We start from the raw sequence: 18,757 nt of genomic DNA, 5'->3' as shown, positions 1-18,757 counted from the left end.
ATCACCTGCACTTCTGCTGCTGCAGTGAGTTGGTCAAGGCCTTTTTGAAAAGAGGTTACAGGTTCAGTGGAATTTTAAATGGTTTGTGGGGGGAGTGGTTCTTAGGTTTTTTTAGAGAGTAAGTAAGTTGGGGATTTACCTAATAGTGACAGTATCTCTATAAGGAAATGTTTACCGTCATCAAAGTTCTACTCCTGGGTCCTAATGGTTTTGTTAAACTTTACTTTAAGGTTGACACAAACAATGAACAATATGTTAAAGTAGACCTGGACCTTTGGATAACACTCTGTCCATAGACTAGATGGGATGAAAACATGGTTTTGTCAAAAGGAAAAAGAAGCTACTGTATAAACCACACAAGAGATCCACTTCCTGGACACTACAGTGCTAATAAACAATGGTCACATAAACACCACCCTATACCGGAAACCTACTGACCGCTATTCCTACCTGCATGCCTCCAGCTTTCACCCTGACCACACCACACGATCCATCGTCTACAGCCAAGCTCTGCGATACAACCGCATTTGCTCCAACCCCTCAGACAGAGACAAACACCTACAAGATCTCTGTCAAGCTTTCTTACAACTACAATACCCACCTGCGGAAGTAAAGAAACAGATTGATAGAGCCAGAAGAGTTCCCAGAAGTTACCTACTACAGGACAGGCCTAACAAAGAAAATAACAGAACGCCACTAGCCGTCACCTTCAGCCCCCAACTAAAACCCCTCCAACGCATTATTAAGGATCTACAACCTATCCTAAAGGATGACCCAACACTCTCACAAATCTTGGGAGACAGGCCAGTCCTTGCCTACAGACAGCCCCGCAACCTGAAGCAAATACTCACCAACAACCACATACCACACAACAGAACCACTAACCCAGGAACTTATCCTTGCAACAAAGCCCGTTGCCAATTGTGCCCACATATCTATTCAGGGGACACCATCACAGTGCCTAATAACATCAGCCACACTATCAGAGGCTCGTTCACCTGCACATCCACCAATGTGATATATGCCATCATGTGCCAGCAATGCCCCTCTGCCATTTACATTGGTCAAACTGGACAGTCTCTACGTAAAAGAATAAAGGACACAAATCAGATGTCAAGAATTATAACATTCATAAACCAGTCGGAGAACACTTCAATCTCTCTGGTCACGCAATCACAGACATGAAGGTCGCTATCTTAAAACAAAAAAACTTCAAATCCAGACTCCAGCGAGAAACTGCTGAATTGGAATTCATTTGCAAATTGGATACTATTAATTTAGGCTTAAATAGAGACTGGGAGTGGCTAAGTCATTATGCAAGGTAGCCTATTTCCCCTTGTTTTTTCCTACCCCCCCCCCCCGATGTTCTGGTTTAACTTGGATTTAAACTTGGAGAGTGGTCAGTTTGGATGAGCTATTACCAGCAGGAGAGTGAGTTTGTGTGTGTATGGGGGTGGGGGGGGGTGAGAAAATCTGGATTTGTGCTGGAAATGGCCCACCTTGATTATCATGCACATTGTAGGGAGAGTGGTCACTTTGGATGAGCTATTACCAGCAGGATAGTGAGTTTGTGTGTGTGGTTTTTGGGAGGGGGGTGAGGGGGTGAGAGAACCTGGATTTGTGCAGGAAATGGCCCAACTTGATTATCATGCACATTGTGTAAAGAGTTGTCACTTTGGATGGGCTATCACCAGCAGGAGAGTGAATTTGTGTGGGGGGGTGGAGGGTGAGAAAACCTGGATTTGTGCTGGAAATGGCCCAACCTGATGATCACTTTAGATAAGCTATTACCAGCAGGACAGTGGGGTGGGAGGAGGTATTGTTTCATATTCTCTGTGTGTATATAAAGTCTGCTGCAGTTTCCATGGTATGCATCCGATGAAGTGAGCTGTTGCTCACGAAAGCTCATGCTCAAATAAATTGGTTAGTCTCTAAGGTGCCACAAGTACTCCTTTTCTTTTTGTATAAACTATGTAATTTACAAGGATCTGGGTTTCGAATTATACAACTTGGACTGGACTTCAGTCAAGGAGTTCTTGCCTTGTTTCTGCTTCTCAGTAATTAATGCACTCAGGAACTGACCTTGGCATAGTTCATCCGGATGAGAAATGAGCTGTGTTTTGAAAACGGGTTCTTAAAACGTGGCAGGAGCTTATCCCAGTATAAGATGATAATTCTTGTAATGGATGTCTAGTGAATAAGGAGGGTGTTTGTCACTTCAGCAATCTTTGCCAAGTTGAGGTCAAAGAAATTGCTGTGTTGCCTCAAATGTAAGCACCTTCCTTCATATGCTTCATGTGTTATAATTTTCTGGACCAGTTGTGGCGTTACCAGAGAAGAGGGGTCTGAGTCAAAAATGTCAGTCAGATATGGAGCTGGGGTGAAATTTCCAAAAGTGACTTAGGAGTCCAAGTCCCATTTTCAAAAGTGACTTAGGCACTTAGGGACCTTGTTGACTTTCAGTGAGACGTAGGCTTTGAAGTGCCCAAGTCACCTTTGAAAATGTAAACTAGGTTCCTAAATCACCTGGGTGCTTTTGAAAATTTTACTCCTGGACTTCTCCAAAGTTCAGTGGGGGGTTGGCTCCAGGGTTTAGATTTAAGCCTGTCTCTATGTATATATTTAAACTTTTTGATTTGGTCAGTTAAAACCATGCTGTACAGAATATACAATAATGTCCACACTATACCTAGTTTGCTGAGATTTTAGATGTTAAGATATATGAGATTCTGGGACATGCATAAAATGCTCCATAGGAGCAATAACCCTATCCTTTCCTTAGAAAGATTCCCCGTTAGTTCACAAAAGCAGTATTCTCCATTTCATATTTGTATTGCATTAAGACTTCACTACTTTTTAATAAGGTCATATTCCTTGCCTGTGTGTCCAATATTACCAGTTTACACTATATTCTAGTGCTTCGGGAATTTCCTATTCCAAGCCACTTACTGTACTATAAGTAAGAATTTCCACAGAAGCTCTGCTAGTGATAGGTATTTTAAGATATAATTGCATCATGCTGATTTACTGTGACGGCTGAGATTAATTTGATCTATTCAGGTAGCCTAGGGAGGTTGTGGAATCTCTTTCATTGAAAGTGTTTAAGAATAGGTTAAAGAAACATTATCAGGGATGATCTAGGTGTGCTTAATCCCCTCTCAGCAAATGGGGATGGACTAGATGACCCCTTGAGTTCCCTTCCAGATTCAATGATTCTCACATTGATTTTACTGCAAATGCTCTCATGGGAAAGAACATGTTATTGGGAAATTAGTGGCTAAGTAACTCTTGCTTTACTGGGTGTTTTCTAAGCATTTTGCTGAGACCTTTCAGTAACCATGGGTGCCATCTTGGGAATTTTAAGGTTTAAATTGAAACACCCCAAATTGAAAAGTTTTCAGCTGAAAATAAAACACTTTTTGGCTGAACCCCCAAAACGTTCAGTTTTGAGATTTAAAGTCTACATTTTCTCTGGAAAATTTAGGCAAACATTTTTTTTCACCCTCAAATATATTTTCCTCCAAAAAACAAAACTTCCAACCAATTTTAGTGTTAATGTTACCAGCTGTTTCAAGAAAAACAAAGAATCCTGAGCTTGACAAGTAAAATTAGATTAATTTCACCCTTAGAAATGAAAAACAATGAAATAGATTACAATGTGGTTTCACTGTGTGTAAGTCAAGGCAGAATTATTCCTCCCTGAATTTTGATATCTAGATATCAGTAATCTACCATACTAGTATTTTTTCTAAATCTAAACGTAAAACTTTGGACAGCAGGAAACAAATGAAAATAAAAGCTATTTGAAGAATGCAACATTATTTTCAAATGCTTCTCTTTTTTTCATAATCATTTTATTTCATTTTTTGACAGATGATGATAATGAAGAGGAGAGTGAGATAAGTGAGGATACAGGTGTGTGAAAATGTTTGTCAAAAACATACTTCTGCACATTATAAAACAGTTTGAGAAACATCTTAAAATTAATCAAATGACCATGGTGAACCTTCTTTCTAGGTACTATAGTCATCATCCATTGTAGCCCACTGGTTTGTAATTATGTTTCTTATTAACAACTAGTTTGAACACAAATGGGAACTAATTATGGTTCCACAGTTTAGTTATTTTACTAAGGTGTGAATGCAGAGCAACCCTTGGGGACTTGCATTTGCACATTTGCAGTCACTGATTCTCTGTGTTCGTGCGTGTGTGTGTAGTCATTGACTACTCTGTGTGTGTGTGTCTGTGTGTGTGTGATACTTCTGAGTTGGCAGGACATTTATGGTATTTTGGCCTTCTGAGTTTACTACATGTATGAATAATTATTGTTCTCTGCCTACTGCATTGGATGGAGCTTTTATAAATACTAATATGTATGGTATTGTGTTTGATGTACAAAATATACACATGCAAAAGCACACAGTGGCCACTAAAAATTCAGCACTTGCTGACAGGTATCGTACTGTTGTATTTTTGATACCGTGATTATTTTCTATTCTGACCTTTCCAAAAAACTGTGATATCTCCAATTTCACTTTTTATTGGAACCAATACATATGTATTTTTATTAGCTATATTGTTTAGAATTTTTTTGGATTCTTTCATATATAAATTAAATTGAATTTTTAAAATATTTAATAGTAGAAATTAAAAATAAAATTTCCACTTTATAGCAAGAATAAGACTTAGTATCAGTTCTTTTGTCTTGCTTCCTTTGTAACTCCATTAAATTAAATGAAGTTACCACATGGGTTACACTGCAAATCACCACAGATTTAGGTCATTTGAGTGGTACATTTTGCGGCATATCTGCTCCTGTGTGGATTTCAAGCACAGGGTGGCGATGGGGTACCACATATTCAGTACCTTATGTTGCTTCATGCCCCATCACTGAGTTATATTTTGAGAATTAGATGTTGGATGCGCTATTAATACTTGTGTGGCCAAAGTTTAGTATCCTTCATATATCCTTTAGCAGTAGAGAGCGATGCCATTTTGACCCATTAATGTAAGAACTTAATATTAGTAAGGGACATTTGCATAAATGTCATAAACAGATGACTTCTGTGTTAAGGGGAGAGCTCTGTTTATGGTAATTTAGTCACCAGGCTGAAGAGTGTCTGCTCTTAAATGCTTTGTGGGGAAAGTTGATTAATCTGTGTTTAAATAAGGTTGCAACTGCTATTTGCCACTTTCAGTTGTTAATGAATAATCATTTTTCATTCCACTTGACTTCATGAGGTCATGACTCCTGCAGACAGAATCAGTAGCTGAAGCCAATATTGATGATCCCGAACTGCTGAGCCATTCAGATATAATCTGTACTCAAAAGCTCATCTTTAGGTTGTTTCTCTAATGTTTCAGCCTTAAAAACTTCTGGGATTCCTGGAGTGTGCAATAGCAGGCGATCTCATGTGGGCTCTTTCGATCTGGAGACTCAGTTCTAATTAAACACAGTTGCTAAAGCTGGTAGAAAAAATTCAGATCCTCACTTAGCGCCTGATCTAGTGTCCGCTGAAGTCGGTGGGAATATGTTCACTGACTTCAATGGGCACTAGATCAGGCCTTTAGAGCAGCTGCTGGACTCAGCCATAAGTAAGGAATAGCAGATGGCCAAATGTGTAGTTTATGGGGAGATGAACATGCTGAGAGTGTATTCTCTGTCTTATGTCTCCACCACTCAGGAGTGTGCATATCTTATTACATTTAGAAACTCTGTTCTTCATAATTTTTTTTTAAGTAAACAGGGGGATGTTTTGATTGCATGTGTCTCAGATGATCTCCAGTGATACCTGCTGATAACACTATATTAAGCGTAACTGGCACTGATGAGCATTACTGTGAGTTATGACACTGGACAAGAGTATCTCCAGTACCTTAGGAAACAATATTTTTATTTTAAAAATAACCTATTCTTAAAGGAAACACTCAAAACCAGTCCTCTAATGGCATTTAATTAGTATTTTTTAGATGATCAGTTTATTTTTCAGGATGCAGCCTCTTGTAATAGCTGTTAGCATACTGTTATGTTCAACTCAAAGTGCTCTGATGTTATCATATTTCATACAGTCTGCTGTTAGAATGGCTGAGTCAAAAGGGCAGCTACAGATTTTTGTAGTTCAGTATCTGATATGTCCTTTATCTGAGAATTATATCTTGCACTTGCAGAGGGAAAGACTAAATGATCAGATAGATTTTGTCCATCTTTAACTTACATGATTTAATACTGCAGTGCCATGAGGCTGGTCATTTTATACCACATTAATGAAACATTATTGTAAATCTTCACTTTTGGATTACCTGGTTTTTGTACACTTATGTTTTCAGACCTATAGGAAGGCAAAAATACCTCTTATGCTACCACAGTTATGCTCAATGATGGCATATGCAAATTGTGCAGCCATGTGCTATTATGGGAAGCATGGTTTTGTAAATACATATTCCAACACTGTAGGGTTTGTTCCACGGTATGCATCCGATGAAGTGAGCTGTAGTTCACGAAAGCTCATGCTCAGATAAATTGGTTAGTCTCTAAGGTGCCACAAGTACTCCTTTTCTTATAACCAAAGTTAATTTCCTTAATATTAGGGAGGGATCAAAAACACACAAACAAGCCTCCCCCTTTGTTCAATTTTCAAAACCTCTTTAGACCTGTCACTAATTATAAGTGTCCTGCTCTCCTTCAGCTGTGAAAATCTACCCAACCTAACCACACCCCTGCTCTAGCTACCAAAGCAATTGGATCTTATCCCAGTGATAAGCCCCTTGCCTGCCATGTTTCCTGTCAACCCTTCTGTTACATACCCAAAGTAAGTGTCCTACCAATTATCCCATCTCTCCACCAAGGGTGCAACCTGCCTAGTCCCACCCAGCATCAGAAACCTTCCCTACCCAAGATGGTAGACCCAATATTCCCCACACACACTCGCTTTGAAACCTTTCTGTAAACTAGCCCACATGAACATAAACTACCAGATTGTACATTCTGATATATACGTGTGCGTATGTCAGGGCACTTCATCTTAGAGGAGAGCTTTTTCTCTGACTGAGAGGAAAATGTCAGGCACTTGTCACTGAGCAGGATTTATGAATGTTTTGGGAGTTTGGAATGGCCTCCTTTACGTGGCACATTTGCCTTGTGGGTTTGACCCATGGAGAATAGCCATTCCCCAAATATATTGTGAGTAAATACCATTTTGCATGAATGCTCACAAATAATAAAGGGTACAAAAGTGGTTAAATTGAACAGCCATTCAAAACTCGAATAAATGGTTGTAAGCACTGTTTTTTGCCATTCTTGCCAGCTCTGTTCATGATACATGTATGTCTCTGCAGAACTGAAAGGGTTAAGATTTATTTCTTGGCCATACACAAATACACATTTTTGAAGCTTACAAAAATCCCTTTCTGTCTTTGGAGTGAGGGAAAATCTACTCGTCTGCTAGAAAGCAATGAAATTGTGTTTGAAATCGCATTCTCCTGAGATGGTTCCTCCACATTCTTTTTGTGAGCATTTTAAGATTCTTTCAGTAATGGAGAAACATTGTTCCATTGGCAATAGTAACTGTTCTAACTTCTCCCAATGCAAGCACCGTCATCCCCCCACCCCCATCTTAGTGCAGTCAATTAAGACATTAGATATATTTTCTGATGTATTCAGAGACTCTAGGAAGACCAAGCCATGTTATACATGGATACTTAACACTAAAACTTGATTGGCATTTGATTTTTGAGACTAGAGGAAGCCTCACAGATCGATTAGATGATAACTTCATCTTCAGAGGGGAGACTGGTGTTTGAAATATTCATATTGATTTGGTCTCCTAGAGTGAAGCATTGCCAAGCCAAAAAGGGAAAAGAGCAGCTATCATATGGGGGCATTAGAGCCAGACAGGCCCTGCATCAATATAGTTAATTATAAATACTCAATTTCTTTTAAAGAATGGCAGAGGGGGCAGCAATCAATCTTTAAAGTCTGACAGCTTCTATCCTTCGTACTAACAACATGTGTTGAACATGACCATTGCTTCTGACTGACTCTGTGTTGAATAGCTGAGTTGTTTTAATCCCTGATATTTATTCCCTGTGGTTGAGTCTGCATGTCCACCAGCCAGGGAAGAGAGAAGTTGATTTTAGCGCTCCACGGATCTTAATTTCATATCTTCTTTTCAAAATCTAGTATTAAAATTTCCAATGTAGTTGATCACATCTGTTGGCATGTAACACAGTCTTCTGTCAAGTGGTTAACCTTTAGAAAGGAAAGGTCCAGTTCCTGAGACCAAGCAAATCTGGGGGTGTTTTCATATTTCAGTAAATTGATGAATACAAGAGTCCCCTATAATGTGAAGATATAGAAACAATCACCAATTTGAGGTTTTGTTGAATTAACTATTAGTGTTAATTCCCTAAAATTGTATTTAATACAGGTCTTCATTTTATAATGTTTCCAAGTACTGTGGGCTTCTACTGCCTGTAACTTACAGTCTGACTCAGAATTTGGTGAGTCTTATTGCTACATTTAAGTATGGTATGCTGCAGAAAGAACAATGTCCCAGCTAAGCAGGTGGAGAGATTTCTCCCCTTCCCCTGGCTTCTTGGTGAGGCCAAGGGCTTGGTGAGGGCCAAGTGGGACTGTAAACACCCAGCCAAATCCTGGCTACTACTCAGGGGTAACAAATCACAAATCCTGACTAATGGGTAGAGAAGTGCAAGCTTTCCCCCACAACCTGGCTGCTTGCAGTTTGGAGGTTTGTTCTCTTACTCCCATGCTGCATGTGGCTAAATAGATTGAGTCTGAACTCTCTCCAATTTATCAACATCCTTAAATTGTGGGCACCAGAACTGGACACAATATTCCAGCAGTGGTTGCACCAGTGCCAAATATAGAGGGAAAATAACCTCTCTACTCCTACTCAAGGTTCCCTTGTTTATGCATCCCAGGATCTCATCAGCCCTTTTGGCCACAGCACTTCCCTGGGAGCTCATGTTCAGCTGATTATCCACCATGTCCCTCAAATCTTTTTCAGAGTCACTGCTTCCAAAGATAGGACCCCCATCCTATAAGTTAGTACAGTGAGATGGAGGGGCTTGATGCATTTATTCACATAGAGCTACACTACTGGTAAGGTGAAATTAGGCTGAGAGTGCATGTGTATTACTAGTTTCTAAAAAGTCTCCTTTTTTCTATTGACAAGCCACACTAACAATCAGTTTACACTTCTGTGTCTATCTCTGCAAGGAAAAGAACTCAAAACTTCCTTTTTTTAAAAAAAAAGCAACAACGTAGGGGCCAGATTTTCAATACAAATCAGCACTCAACAGCTCCCATTAGGCACCTAAATGAAATGGCCAGATTTCCAAAAGGGCTCAGCACCTCTGGAGAACAACATGAGCTGCTGAGCGCTGAGCCCTTTTTGAAAATCTAATCATTTCATTTAGGTGCATAAATGGGAGCTGAACTCTTAAGACAGTCCAGCACCATTTATGGGTGCCGAGTACTCTTAAAAGTCTGACCCGGTCTCCAGCAGTCACTTGGTGCACTATATTAAGGTCAGCAGACATGACAAGCCATTCTGGATACGTCTACACAGCAGTTAAACACGTGTGAATGGCCCAGCTCAGCTGATTCTGGCTTGCAGGGTTCAGGCTTGTAGGGCTATAACATTGCTGTGTAGACATTCGGGATTCAGCTGGAGCGTGATCATCTACACACCAATTTTACAGCCCTGCGAGCCCAAGTTCTCCAAGCCCAAGACAGCTGACCCAGGCCAGTCACAGCCGTGCCACGTGTCTTTTATTCCAGTGCTAGACATACCCTAAGCTGTTGTTATATCAAGTCTTCATAATTTTTGAAGCTTAATCAACTAATTTTAAGTCCTCTGCACGCTAGCTCTCAACTACTATAAGTGAGTCCAGCAAACCACATTTAATCTCTTCCCTTCTTGCTGTTGTATTATGGAAGTGGGAAGAAAAAAATTGGAAGACTTCTTCAACTCTGAACAATCTTATTTGAAGGAACCCTCTCTCAATTAACTTCAAACTTGATATCAAGCTTTTACCTCTGCCTCACATCCATACTGCCAATATTTAGGTCAATATTCCTTTGTTAGTGGATTTTGGCAATGAATGCAAAACTGGGCTGCTAACAGAAATCAGTCTTCTTGAACATATTCCTCCACTAGTCCATAGCCATATGATGCATGTTGCTTAGAAACAACTACAGATTAAAATATTATTAAATGTTATAAATCTGAAGAGCGGGAGAGTGCGAAGGCAGGAATCATTTAAATAAATATGAGCTTTATTCAAGGTTGAGCTATCAACGTCAGCTAAAGTTCCCTTTGAACCCAAACATACCTATTATGGCCCCAAATACAACACATGAGGCAATGCTGAATCTTCAAAATGCAAGTGTAGGCATTCTGCGTTGAAAGGAATGCTGAGATAAAATAATTGCTAAAATAGCCTGCCTATTAATATTTAATAAAATAATATTACTCAAAAATAATATATTTTGTGCTTGCAGAGGGATTGGAACAAAAAGGCCAGTCACCATCTCCCTTGAAGTGCAAATCAAAGAAATCTGAGAACCTAAAGGATGATGATGAGGGTAGGTGGTATTAAAGTTCTTATTCATTGATCTTCATTTTTAAATTATGCAGTACACAGTACTTTCATTTTAAAATATCCCTACTATCTATATGGACTATGCATGTGTGGTTTTTTTCCTTGCTAATATAATTTTGGCTCTAGGTCACGGGAATGCAGTTCTAATACAGGTGGGTTTTATGTCAATGTAGATTCAAAATTAAAAATGCTGTTTTCACGTAATACTCTACTTGTTACTGTTCCGGTAATAAGGGAAATTATGGTTGTCTATACTTGTGATATGCTCTGACATTGTGTAACTGATGATGCCAAAAGTAATATACATTGTCCTTGTAATGGGGTCCTCGATGGGCTGCGAAGCCTAGTGGTTAGCATGCACTCAGTCGTGGGGCAGTGGTAGGGGATCCCAGGCCCGCCCACTCCACCAGGCTCTGATCCTGGTCCCTAGGAAAGTTGGCAGTGTTAGACCTCTGGGGCATGGGGTTCCCACTGAGTTACCATCCCTGGCTCACTTCCTACCATGGCTTCTCTTTGCTTCTGGTCCCAGATGGGGGCGGGGAGAGGAGGAAAAGGAAACCAGTCAGTCAGCCCCAGCCAGGCTCAGCTTACAGTCCTGGTATTTCAGGGAGGCGTCTCTGGCCCCAGTTGGCAAGAGCCTTCCGGATAGGTCTGTACTCCTCTCCAGCCTTCTGACCCGTGTTGCTCCCTTTTCAACCCTGTCTCCGGTTGGAGCATCCTCCCCAGGGTTGGAGGGGTGGAGCTATCTGGATCCAGTACTGTCCTTTAACCCCTTCCGTCCCAGTGTAGGGTTTGTATACCCCATCACAGTTCTGTTGGGTTAACTGTTCAGATAAGTGCACTATCTACCAAAATATTTCCTTTTCCTTTTTGGAAGAGAATTTAGTATATATATATATTTACACATTAATCATGCAGATAAAGCCCCAGTTCAGAAAAGCCCTTATGTAAGTGCTTAAGTCCATCCCTATTCAGGGAAGCACTTAAGCATGTGCTTAGAGTTAAACTCTTCTGTGCTTTCTTGAGCAGGATTGTGTTCCTGAACTGTAGCCTATAGGGGGAAGTTAGTCCATGTGTGCAGAGGTACCACAGTCTATGGTACTGAAGTGATGCCATTCTAACATTGGATCAAAGTGCAATAATTTTAGGTGGACTGACATCTCATTCACAGAGCTTTCCCACTGAAGACCTTCATGCCGTAAAGATTCAAAGATTTATAATGTAATCGATTTTCATATTGCAGATTCCCATGTTGTTTTGGGATGTGCTCGTCAGAAGAATGTTTACTTGTTATTGAGTGCCCTCATGGTGAGATAATTAATATGGGAAGCCTTAATCCTTTATTTCCATGATAGTTTCTTATCACAGGATCCCTCTGACCCAACATTCCCAAGATGACATGTTTCACTCTTCACCTAACCCAATTACTACATGATCTTCATCACTCCGACTTAGTGCTCTGAGAAGTGCTCCTAAAGGATGAATCATAAAGCCCAAAAAGATAACATCCTTCACTTTAAGTAACTACCAGTAACATGCTGTCACTGACATCCTGACATGGTTGTTAGTGGCAAGTACTTAAAGCAATGGTTGTCATCACCTTGGAGGTGTGGAGGGGTCCAAGAAATCTTTTCCTAACTGGCCTTCTTTCTCATTAACCATATAATAATGTATTGAGGCCACCTAAAAATGCTGTAGCAATTTCATGTCTAGAGGAGAGAACCTTCACGATGCCAAAATAAATGCATCCATTTGGATACAGGCTGACTGCTTTGGAAGATCAGAGAGAATTGAAGCTTGATGTTATTTTCCCTAATGAGGCTAAACAATAATATATATTATGGTATGTTTTTGCTTGGGAAGTGACTAGAACTTAGCATAAAAATAAAGAAGAAGTTGGATGTTGTAAACCCCTGTTTTTCCCTTTCATTGGAAAGAGAGATGTTAATATTCCTTTAACTGCTTTTGTGCTGTACCAGATGAGACCTTCCAGTTTTACTATTCTTGTCAATGTTTCTTCATGACCTACAGTTCACTTTGTGGAACACAAATAAATGCATTGAAAGAATGAAGTAAATAGCATGGCAGGAGAATGATTATATTACCCTGGAACTGTAGAATGTCTGAACTACTTGAATTTGATGCTGTTCCGTGGCTTTTGCTGATGCAGAATTGAGGCCTGTAACACGTAATCACTGCTGCAAAATTTAATCTATTTGGTGATGGAATTCTCTTTTCCTTAGGCAGAAATCAGGTTGTAATGCATAAGGGCTGAAAGTCTAAATTTATACTCAAGAGTCCTTGTGATGGAAAAAAGTAATTAAAGCCTCCACAGAGGGGGAAGGGCAGAGCGAGAGAGAGAGAGAGAGAGAGAGAGAGAGAGAGAGAGACTCTGGATCAGGTTTCTGTAGAATTACCTTTGCCTCAGTTTAAAAGAGATGTCAAATAGTTTAGGCCCCCGATACTGAATTCCTAAAAACTTGCAAAGTGGCCAGATTTTAATGTAACACCCTGTGAGCCCTTTCAATTTAAGTAACTAGGATTTGCACACATTTGTCTGAGAACAGAGTTTAGCCATAAACTAATGATCTAATTACTACCTAGAATGTTGTTTCTAATTAATTAAAAGAAATCTTATGGCAAGCCTTGCAGATGAACAAAGCTGTGAATATGTGGCATGATCCAGGATTGTGCATATGCATAGCTCTGTTTATATACTGCACACTCATTAGAGGGAAATATTATTTCCCCAAGCTGGCATCACCAGTAATAATAATAATAATAATAATAATAATGAACTACAGAAACCACAAGAAGAGTCTCTGTAAATTTCAAGTTCTGCAGGATTTTGTACTGTACTAACAGTGTCCATTTAAAATAAAGGTGGGAATATGTAGCGAGGCCAATGTTTTCTCTTTTAACAGCATACTGACTCTACCCTGAATGCACATCCCCAGATGGCAACCTGTAATACTAATCCACTGAGCTCAGTAATATTTTTCTACACTGTGCCCAGCTGCTTCACTGGTTTGAGATAATGTAGTAGTACCTTTTCAGTACATCTAAAGTCTCTCCAGAAGGTCATGGGAAATTGATTCCTGTATCGTTACCCCCTCTGCAATGAAGGAATGTCAAATAAATGGCTGTTTGTAGGGAGTTTCTTTTCTAGTAAGCTAAAATATACACTTGGCATGCTAATGAAAGTAATTTTATACTGAACCTCTAAAGTATTAATGGTCTCTCTTTTTATGGTAGTAAAAGTATTGTTTTATGTATTTGAACCATTGAGAGAGAAGCAAGTGTGAACTGCATAGCAGATTTTTCTATCAGCCATTTATTACATTGTGTATGTGTTATAACGTAGTATAGAACTTTATTTGGGAGTGCAGGAATAGACGGGGCACTCTTTATTCTTGAACTCCCTAGAGCATTTCACCTATTGCATTTGCAAATGTCCTGTTTATATTTTATATATATAAAAAAATCTTTTTTTTTTTTTTACAATTGCAGTGAGGGGTAAAATCAGCCAGTTGTAATTTTTACTTTACCATCACTCAAATGCACTGAGAGATTGGCAGTCTAAAAAAATTGAAGTGTGAAAAACAAGTTTGCCACTACAAAAAGTGGTATTTCCTATCTTGGTGGCTTGATAAATGTAAGATATTTTTAAAGTGACATTGTAGACAGCCAAGACAATGAAAATCAAAATGCCCCAAAAGACATGGGAGTCTTTTTGCTTTATTTATGTATTTGGAATTAACTAAATCTTAAAGATATGCCTATTCAAAGCTATAGGTACTCTTTGCCTCCATTAAAAACACAATATAAAAATACTTAGGTAAAACAACAGCACATGAAACATACGTATCACAAGTCAGCACACGTTACTCCCATCACTCTCTTTTCCACACAGCAAAACCAAGAACTCCCCTGTGTCTCCTCTCTAGCTCTTTTATTGGACTTATGTACACTGAGTAATAAGGATGAAATAATAGATGCTTCTGGTATGGTAAGGAGGAAGAGCTGTTGCTCATCAGTTCCATCGGGAATCTCTAGGCAAAAACAGAGCCAAACCACTGAAGAGCAGCCTCATTCACTCCCACCAAGGACCTCAGCTGTATGACCGTGATCTCATAATATCAAAGACAACTGATAGATCTAATGGCATCATCATGAACACCTGATCTTTCTCCATTACCAGGAGTAGATAATTAAGCCATGCAAGAAGAGCCAATTTGGTGCCTTACCCAGGTCAGAATCCTGATTACACAGAGGATTTGAAGGCATACGGGAGCTCTGAGAGTTGTCCTGCTGCAGCCTATTCCATAATCTTTATCAAAAACTAAAGATTAGATACTGTTTGATAGATGGGCAGACTGTTAGCATCAAGAGATGATAATTTGAAGCCTAAACCCCATGTAAGGAGACAGCTTGTCTGTGGGAATTGTGCATCTTGGATACATTCTTTCTGTTTTCTCTACACCTGGCTGACAAGGAAAACTGTTTGATGGATGATCCAAGTCACAAGGGTAAAGATGTACACAAATCGTAGTAAAAACACTAGGTTGAGGAGAGTTCCTTTGCCTGATGAGGTAATCTGACTATAGACATCATAGCTTTCAAGTCCAACATCATATGTCTGAAATATTGTTCAAAAGTGGGCAGGGACCTTGGCTCACTGATGGATGGAAGTTCTTGCCTTATTCAGACAAAGCCAAGTGTATGTGTCACCTGTGTGTTCTCTTTTGCTTTGCGTGTACAGGAAGTTGAGAGTTGAAGTGCATCTAATTTTGATAGCTCTTTTGGCTCAGGAGGTCTGGCAAATAGATCATGTTTTTCTAGAAAGAGATTTTTCCAGAGACAAAACTTTTATCTCCATCAGGAGAACATTTATTACACCCACATCTAGAGTCAGTGGTCTCTCAGTTAGGGAGTAACGACTCACATTTGCCTTATTCCTAGTATCTGGTAGAACTGTATCTGGTTAGAGATGAAGTCTGATTTATTTTTCCTCTCCTGGTCCCTGACTCAGCAAAGCACTCAAGCACATGCTTAACTTTAAAGATGTGAGTAATCCCATTCCTATTCAACAGGACATGCTTAAGTCCCTGGAAGTAATGGAGGCTTAAGAGCTTTGCTGAATTTTGGCCTTAAAGTCCATCTAGCACCTATTGGTACTTACCATTCTCCAGTAGAGAGACATGGGTAATCATTAATGCTATTAAGACATTTAAGGATGTGTTTCCAATTCTACGCTCAGTTGGCAGTTTCCCTCCTCCTTAAAATGTGGACCCAATGTTAACTAGTCTCTCACATTCCCCTTCTGACTAAGTTTCAGGGTGTCCTGAAAATGTATAGAGAATAATTGTTTTGCCCTTTGAGTAGAAAAGTGGTAATTGTATCTCTCTGTTATACCCCACAGGACAATGATGTTCGGCGACAAACCTGAACTACAGACATGATATATTAAAAATGTTAAATGCAGTGTGTTGCATGTATCCTCAAAAAGAATATTTTAAACTAAGAAAAGATATCATAGAAGAAGTTATTTTGGGGATACAAAGCATAAAATCAGAGAATCATAGGACTGGAAGGGACCGCGAAACATTTCTCCTTAATGTAGAATAGTTATGTTTAAGGGGAAGTTGTTAACCCCTTTCTTCTCTGATTGGGGGCTTGTTACTTCATTTTTATTTTGAAGTCTGCCATCTGTTTTGACTGATTACAGCACTGAGGAAATCAGATGATCTGTTTCCATTTGGCTGGCTAAAAATATTGACAGCGTCTTTTTTTTTCTACTTCTAAAGTGAACACTTCTTGAAAGATTCTTTGTGTTTTGGTGGCTGCTAGTATTTCATTAAATTGCTGCATCCCACAGTGTTACAATGTAAAGACTAATACAGCTTTGAAAATACATCCCATTTTAATCTATGTTGCTAGGCCTGATCATTCCTCCGATGTCTCTCTGAGAACCCTCTTGGGTTTCTTATACACCTGTTATCAGGTAAACAGCTGAGAGTGCTGTTTTCACTATGAATAATTTTTCAGTAGATTTTCCCACTATTGAGATGGTATATGTTGCAAAGTACTAAGTCACTAAAGTGACTCATGTAATGTTGTCAGAGAAGAATTATATACAGTGACATGCCAAGTTACCTCCAGGGTACTCATCTGTCAAGGAAATAATTTCACATTTCTATCCATTATGTGAACAATAAACCACTCTGATTATTCAAACTCAGGGCAGTACAGAGTGGCAGCCCTGGCCCCACTGCTTATGAAATTTTAACACAACAGATTTAGTAATATGTACATTTAGTGAACGAGGTCTGGCTCTGTGTGTGTGTGTGTGTTTGTTTAATTAAGCAGGTTATGTTGTTTTCAACATATCTAGTCTCATACATTGCTTTCTTTGAACTTCTCTTCTTCCTGTAACACCTCTGCACCCACATAATTGCATATGCTGTGTATGAGCAATCATAATGTGTTACTGGAGGCTTTATTTGGCTGTGGTTCTGAGAAAAAAACCACACACGCTGTGTTTTGCTTAATAGCAGGACATGGTTAACGATGTATTAACTATTTCATCGCAATAATACATTGTATTAAATACACATGATTAACAGATCAATCAATACAGTAAACGCAAAACCACTGATCCTGAAGAAACAATCCTGACTGGTTTTGAATTGAATTATCTCTGCCTACCCATCAACCAATCAATCAGAGGCAGCATTACCTAGAAGGATAGGCGCAGTGTTCAGAATCAAGGTTGCTTGAGTTCTGTTTCCAACTCTGCCATTGCTTTGCTGTTTGCTCTTGATCGAGTCACTTGAACTTTTTTTATTTTTTGCTTAGTTCCTCCATGTGTGAAAGTGAGGTGACCCTAACAACACGTGCACTGCACTATTTTAGATTTTAAGTGCTTTGACAAAGGTTTGTATTATTATTTCCATCATCCAGCTGAGGAAAATGTGAAGTGCTGAGGGGATTTGTGTCACCTCTCCCCATGTGAGCCCTAAAGCCTTGAAGATAAATAAAAAGAATCCAACTATGCAGTATTCCTTTTTAACAGGGGCTCAGTCAACTTGAATTTAATTTGAATGTTTGTGCTGCGTAGTTCTGATTGATTGCCATTGAACTCACCTGAATACGAGTCATTTTACCCGGTGTCCCATATTCAGCATAGGGAAATATGGTCAGCTAAGAATAGACCTCACAAATCACATCTCCTGAGTACCAACCTTCTGCCTTGTCTAGTGAATCATCCTACCAGACCTAACCCTTAGTTATCTCACAAGGCTATTGTGAGGCTCAGTTACTCAAGGCCTGATCCAAAGCCTATTGAGGTCAGTGGGAAACCTCCCAATGACTTCAGTGGCCTTCAATCAGTCCCTTAATGTTTGCTTAGTGCTTTGAATATTTAAAGTACATTACATTATAATTGCTATTTTTACCTTTGAGATAACCTTCCTGCACTACACTATTTTCTCCTTCCCCACAGCACCTTACATTTGCTGACTAAAATGCTACAGGCAAATGAAAAAGGAACAAGGTGCTCCTAGCCAGCACTTAGCAGGCATGGCAAACTGATACCAACATGCTAAATTCTGGCTCTGCACTGAGGTAAATTGTTAGAACAGTGAGCAGGGAATATGTCTCATAACTGCCTTAAACAATAACTGGAGCTAATTCTTTCCTAACCCCTGTTAAAGTTTACCCCATAGGGTTATACACCAGTGGTGATTAAAATTGACCTAAATCATAATTTAATTAAAGAAATTAAAATGCAGATTGAAAATGTTCAGTAACCTTAGGCCACCTACCTAATGATTTCATTTTAATGCGTTTGTAGCTTTGTAATAATGGGGGTATGTGTGGTTTTTGTTGTAATTTTGATATCTTTTTGCCACTGAGATACTGTGAGATGAAATGCTGTCTGAGGTGCTGATTTTGATCCAAACATTTATGCATACCTTGTTGCATGTAAATAGTCCAACTGACGTCAATAGGGAATTAAGCATAGGTATAAATGACTGCAGGAGTGGGGACTATGTTTTTAATTTACCCTTGAGTTTATTCCCCTTCATTATCCCAGGTGGACTTTTTTAACAGAAAATAAAATAAATAA

General features: G+C 39.3%; 1 protein-coding gene across 5 annotated transcripts in view; it reads left to right on the top strand.

Moving 5' to 3' along the window:
* Positions 1–18,757, top strand: part of MACROD2 (mono-ADP ribosylhydrolase 2) — a 1,333,204-nt gene that overhangs the window by 1,232,104 nt on the left and 82,343 nt on the right. For all 5 annotated transcript variants that reach the window (XM_048842624.2, XM_048842625.2, XM_048842623.2 and 2 more), the window contains 2 exons: positions 3,874–3,915; positions 10,526–10,609. In XM_048842624.2, the coding sequence (XP_048698581.2) occupies positions 3,874–3,915; positions 10,526–10,609 (126 nt within the window). The remainder of the gene's footprint in view (positions 1–3,873; positions 3,916–10,525; positions 10,610–18,757) is intronic.

The sequence above is a fragment of the Caretta caretta genome, chromosome 3, assembly GCF_965140235.1.
Source record: "Caretta caretta isolate rCarCar2 chromosome 3, rCarCar1.hap1, whole genome shotgun sequence".
NCBI classification, from domain to species: domain Eukaryota; kingdom Metazoa; phylum Chordata; order Testudines; family Cheloniidae; genus Caretta; species Caretta caretta.
The sequence above is the reverse complement of the archived record's forward strand: the minus strand, read 5'-3'. Positions and strand labels throughout refer to the sequence as shown.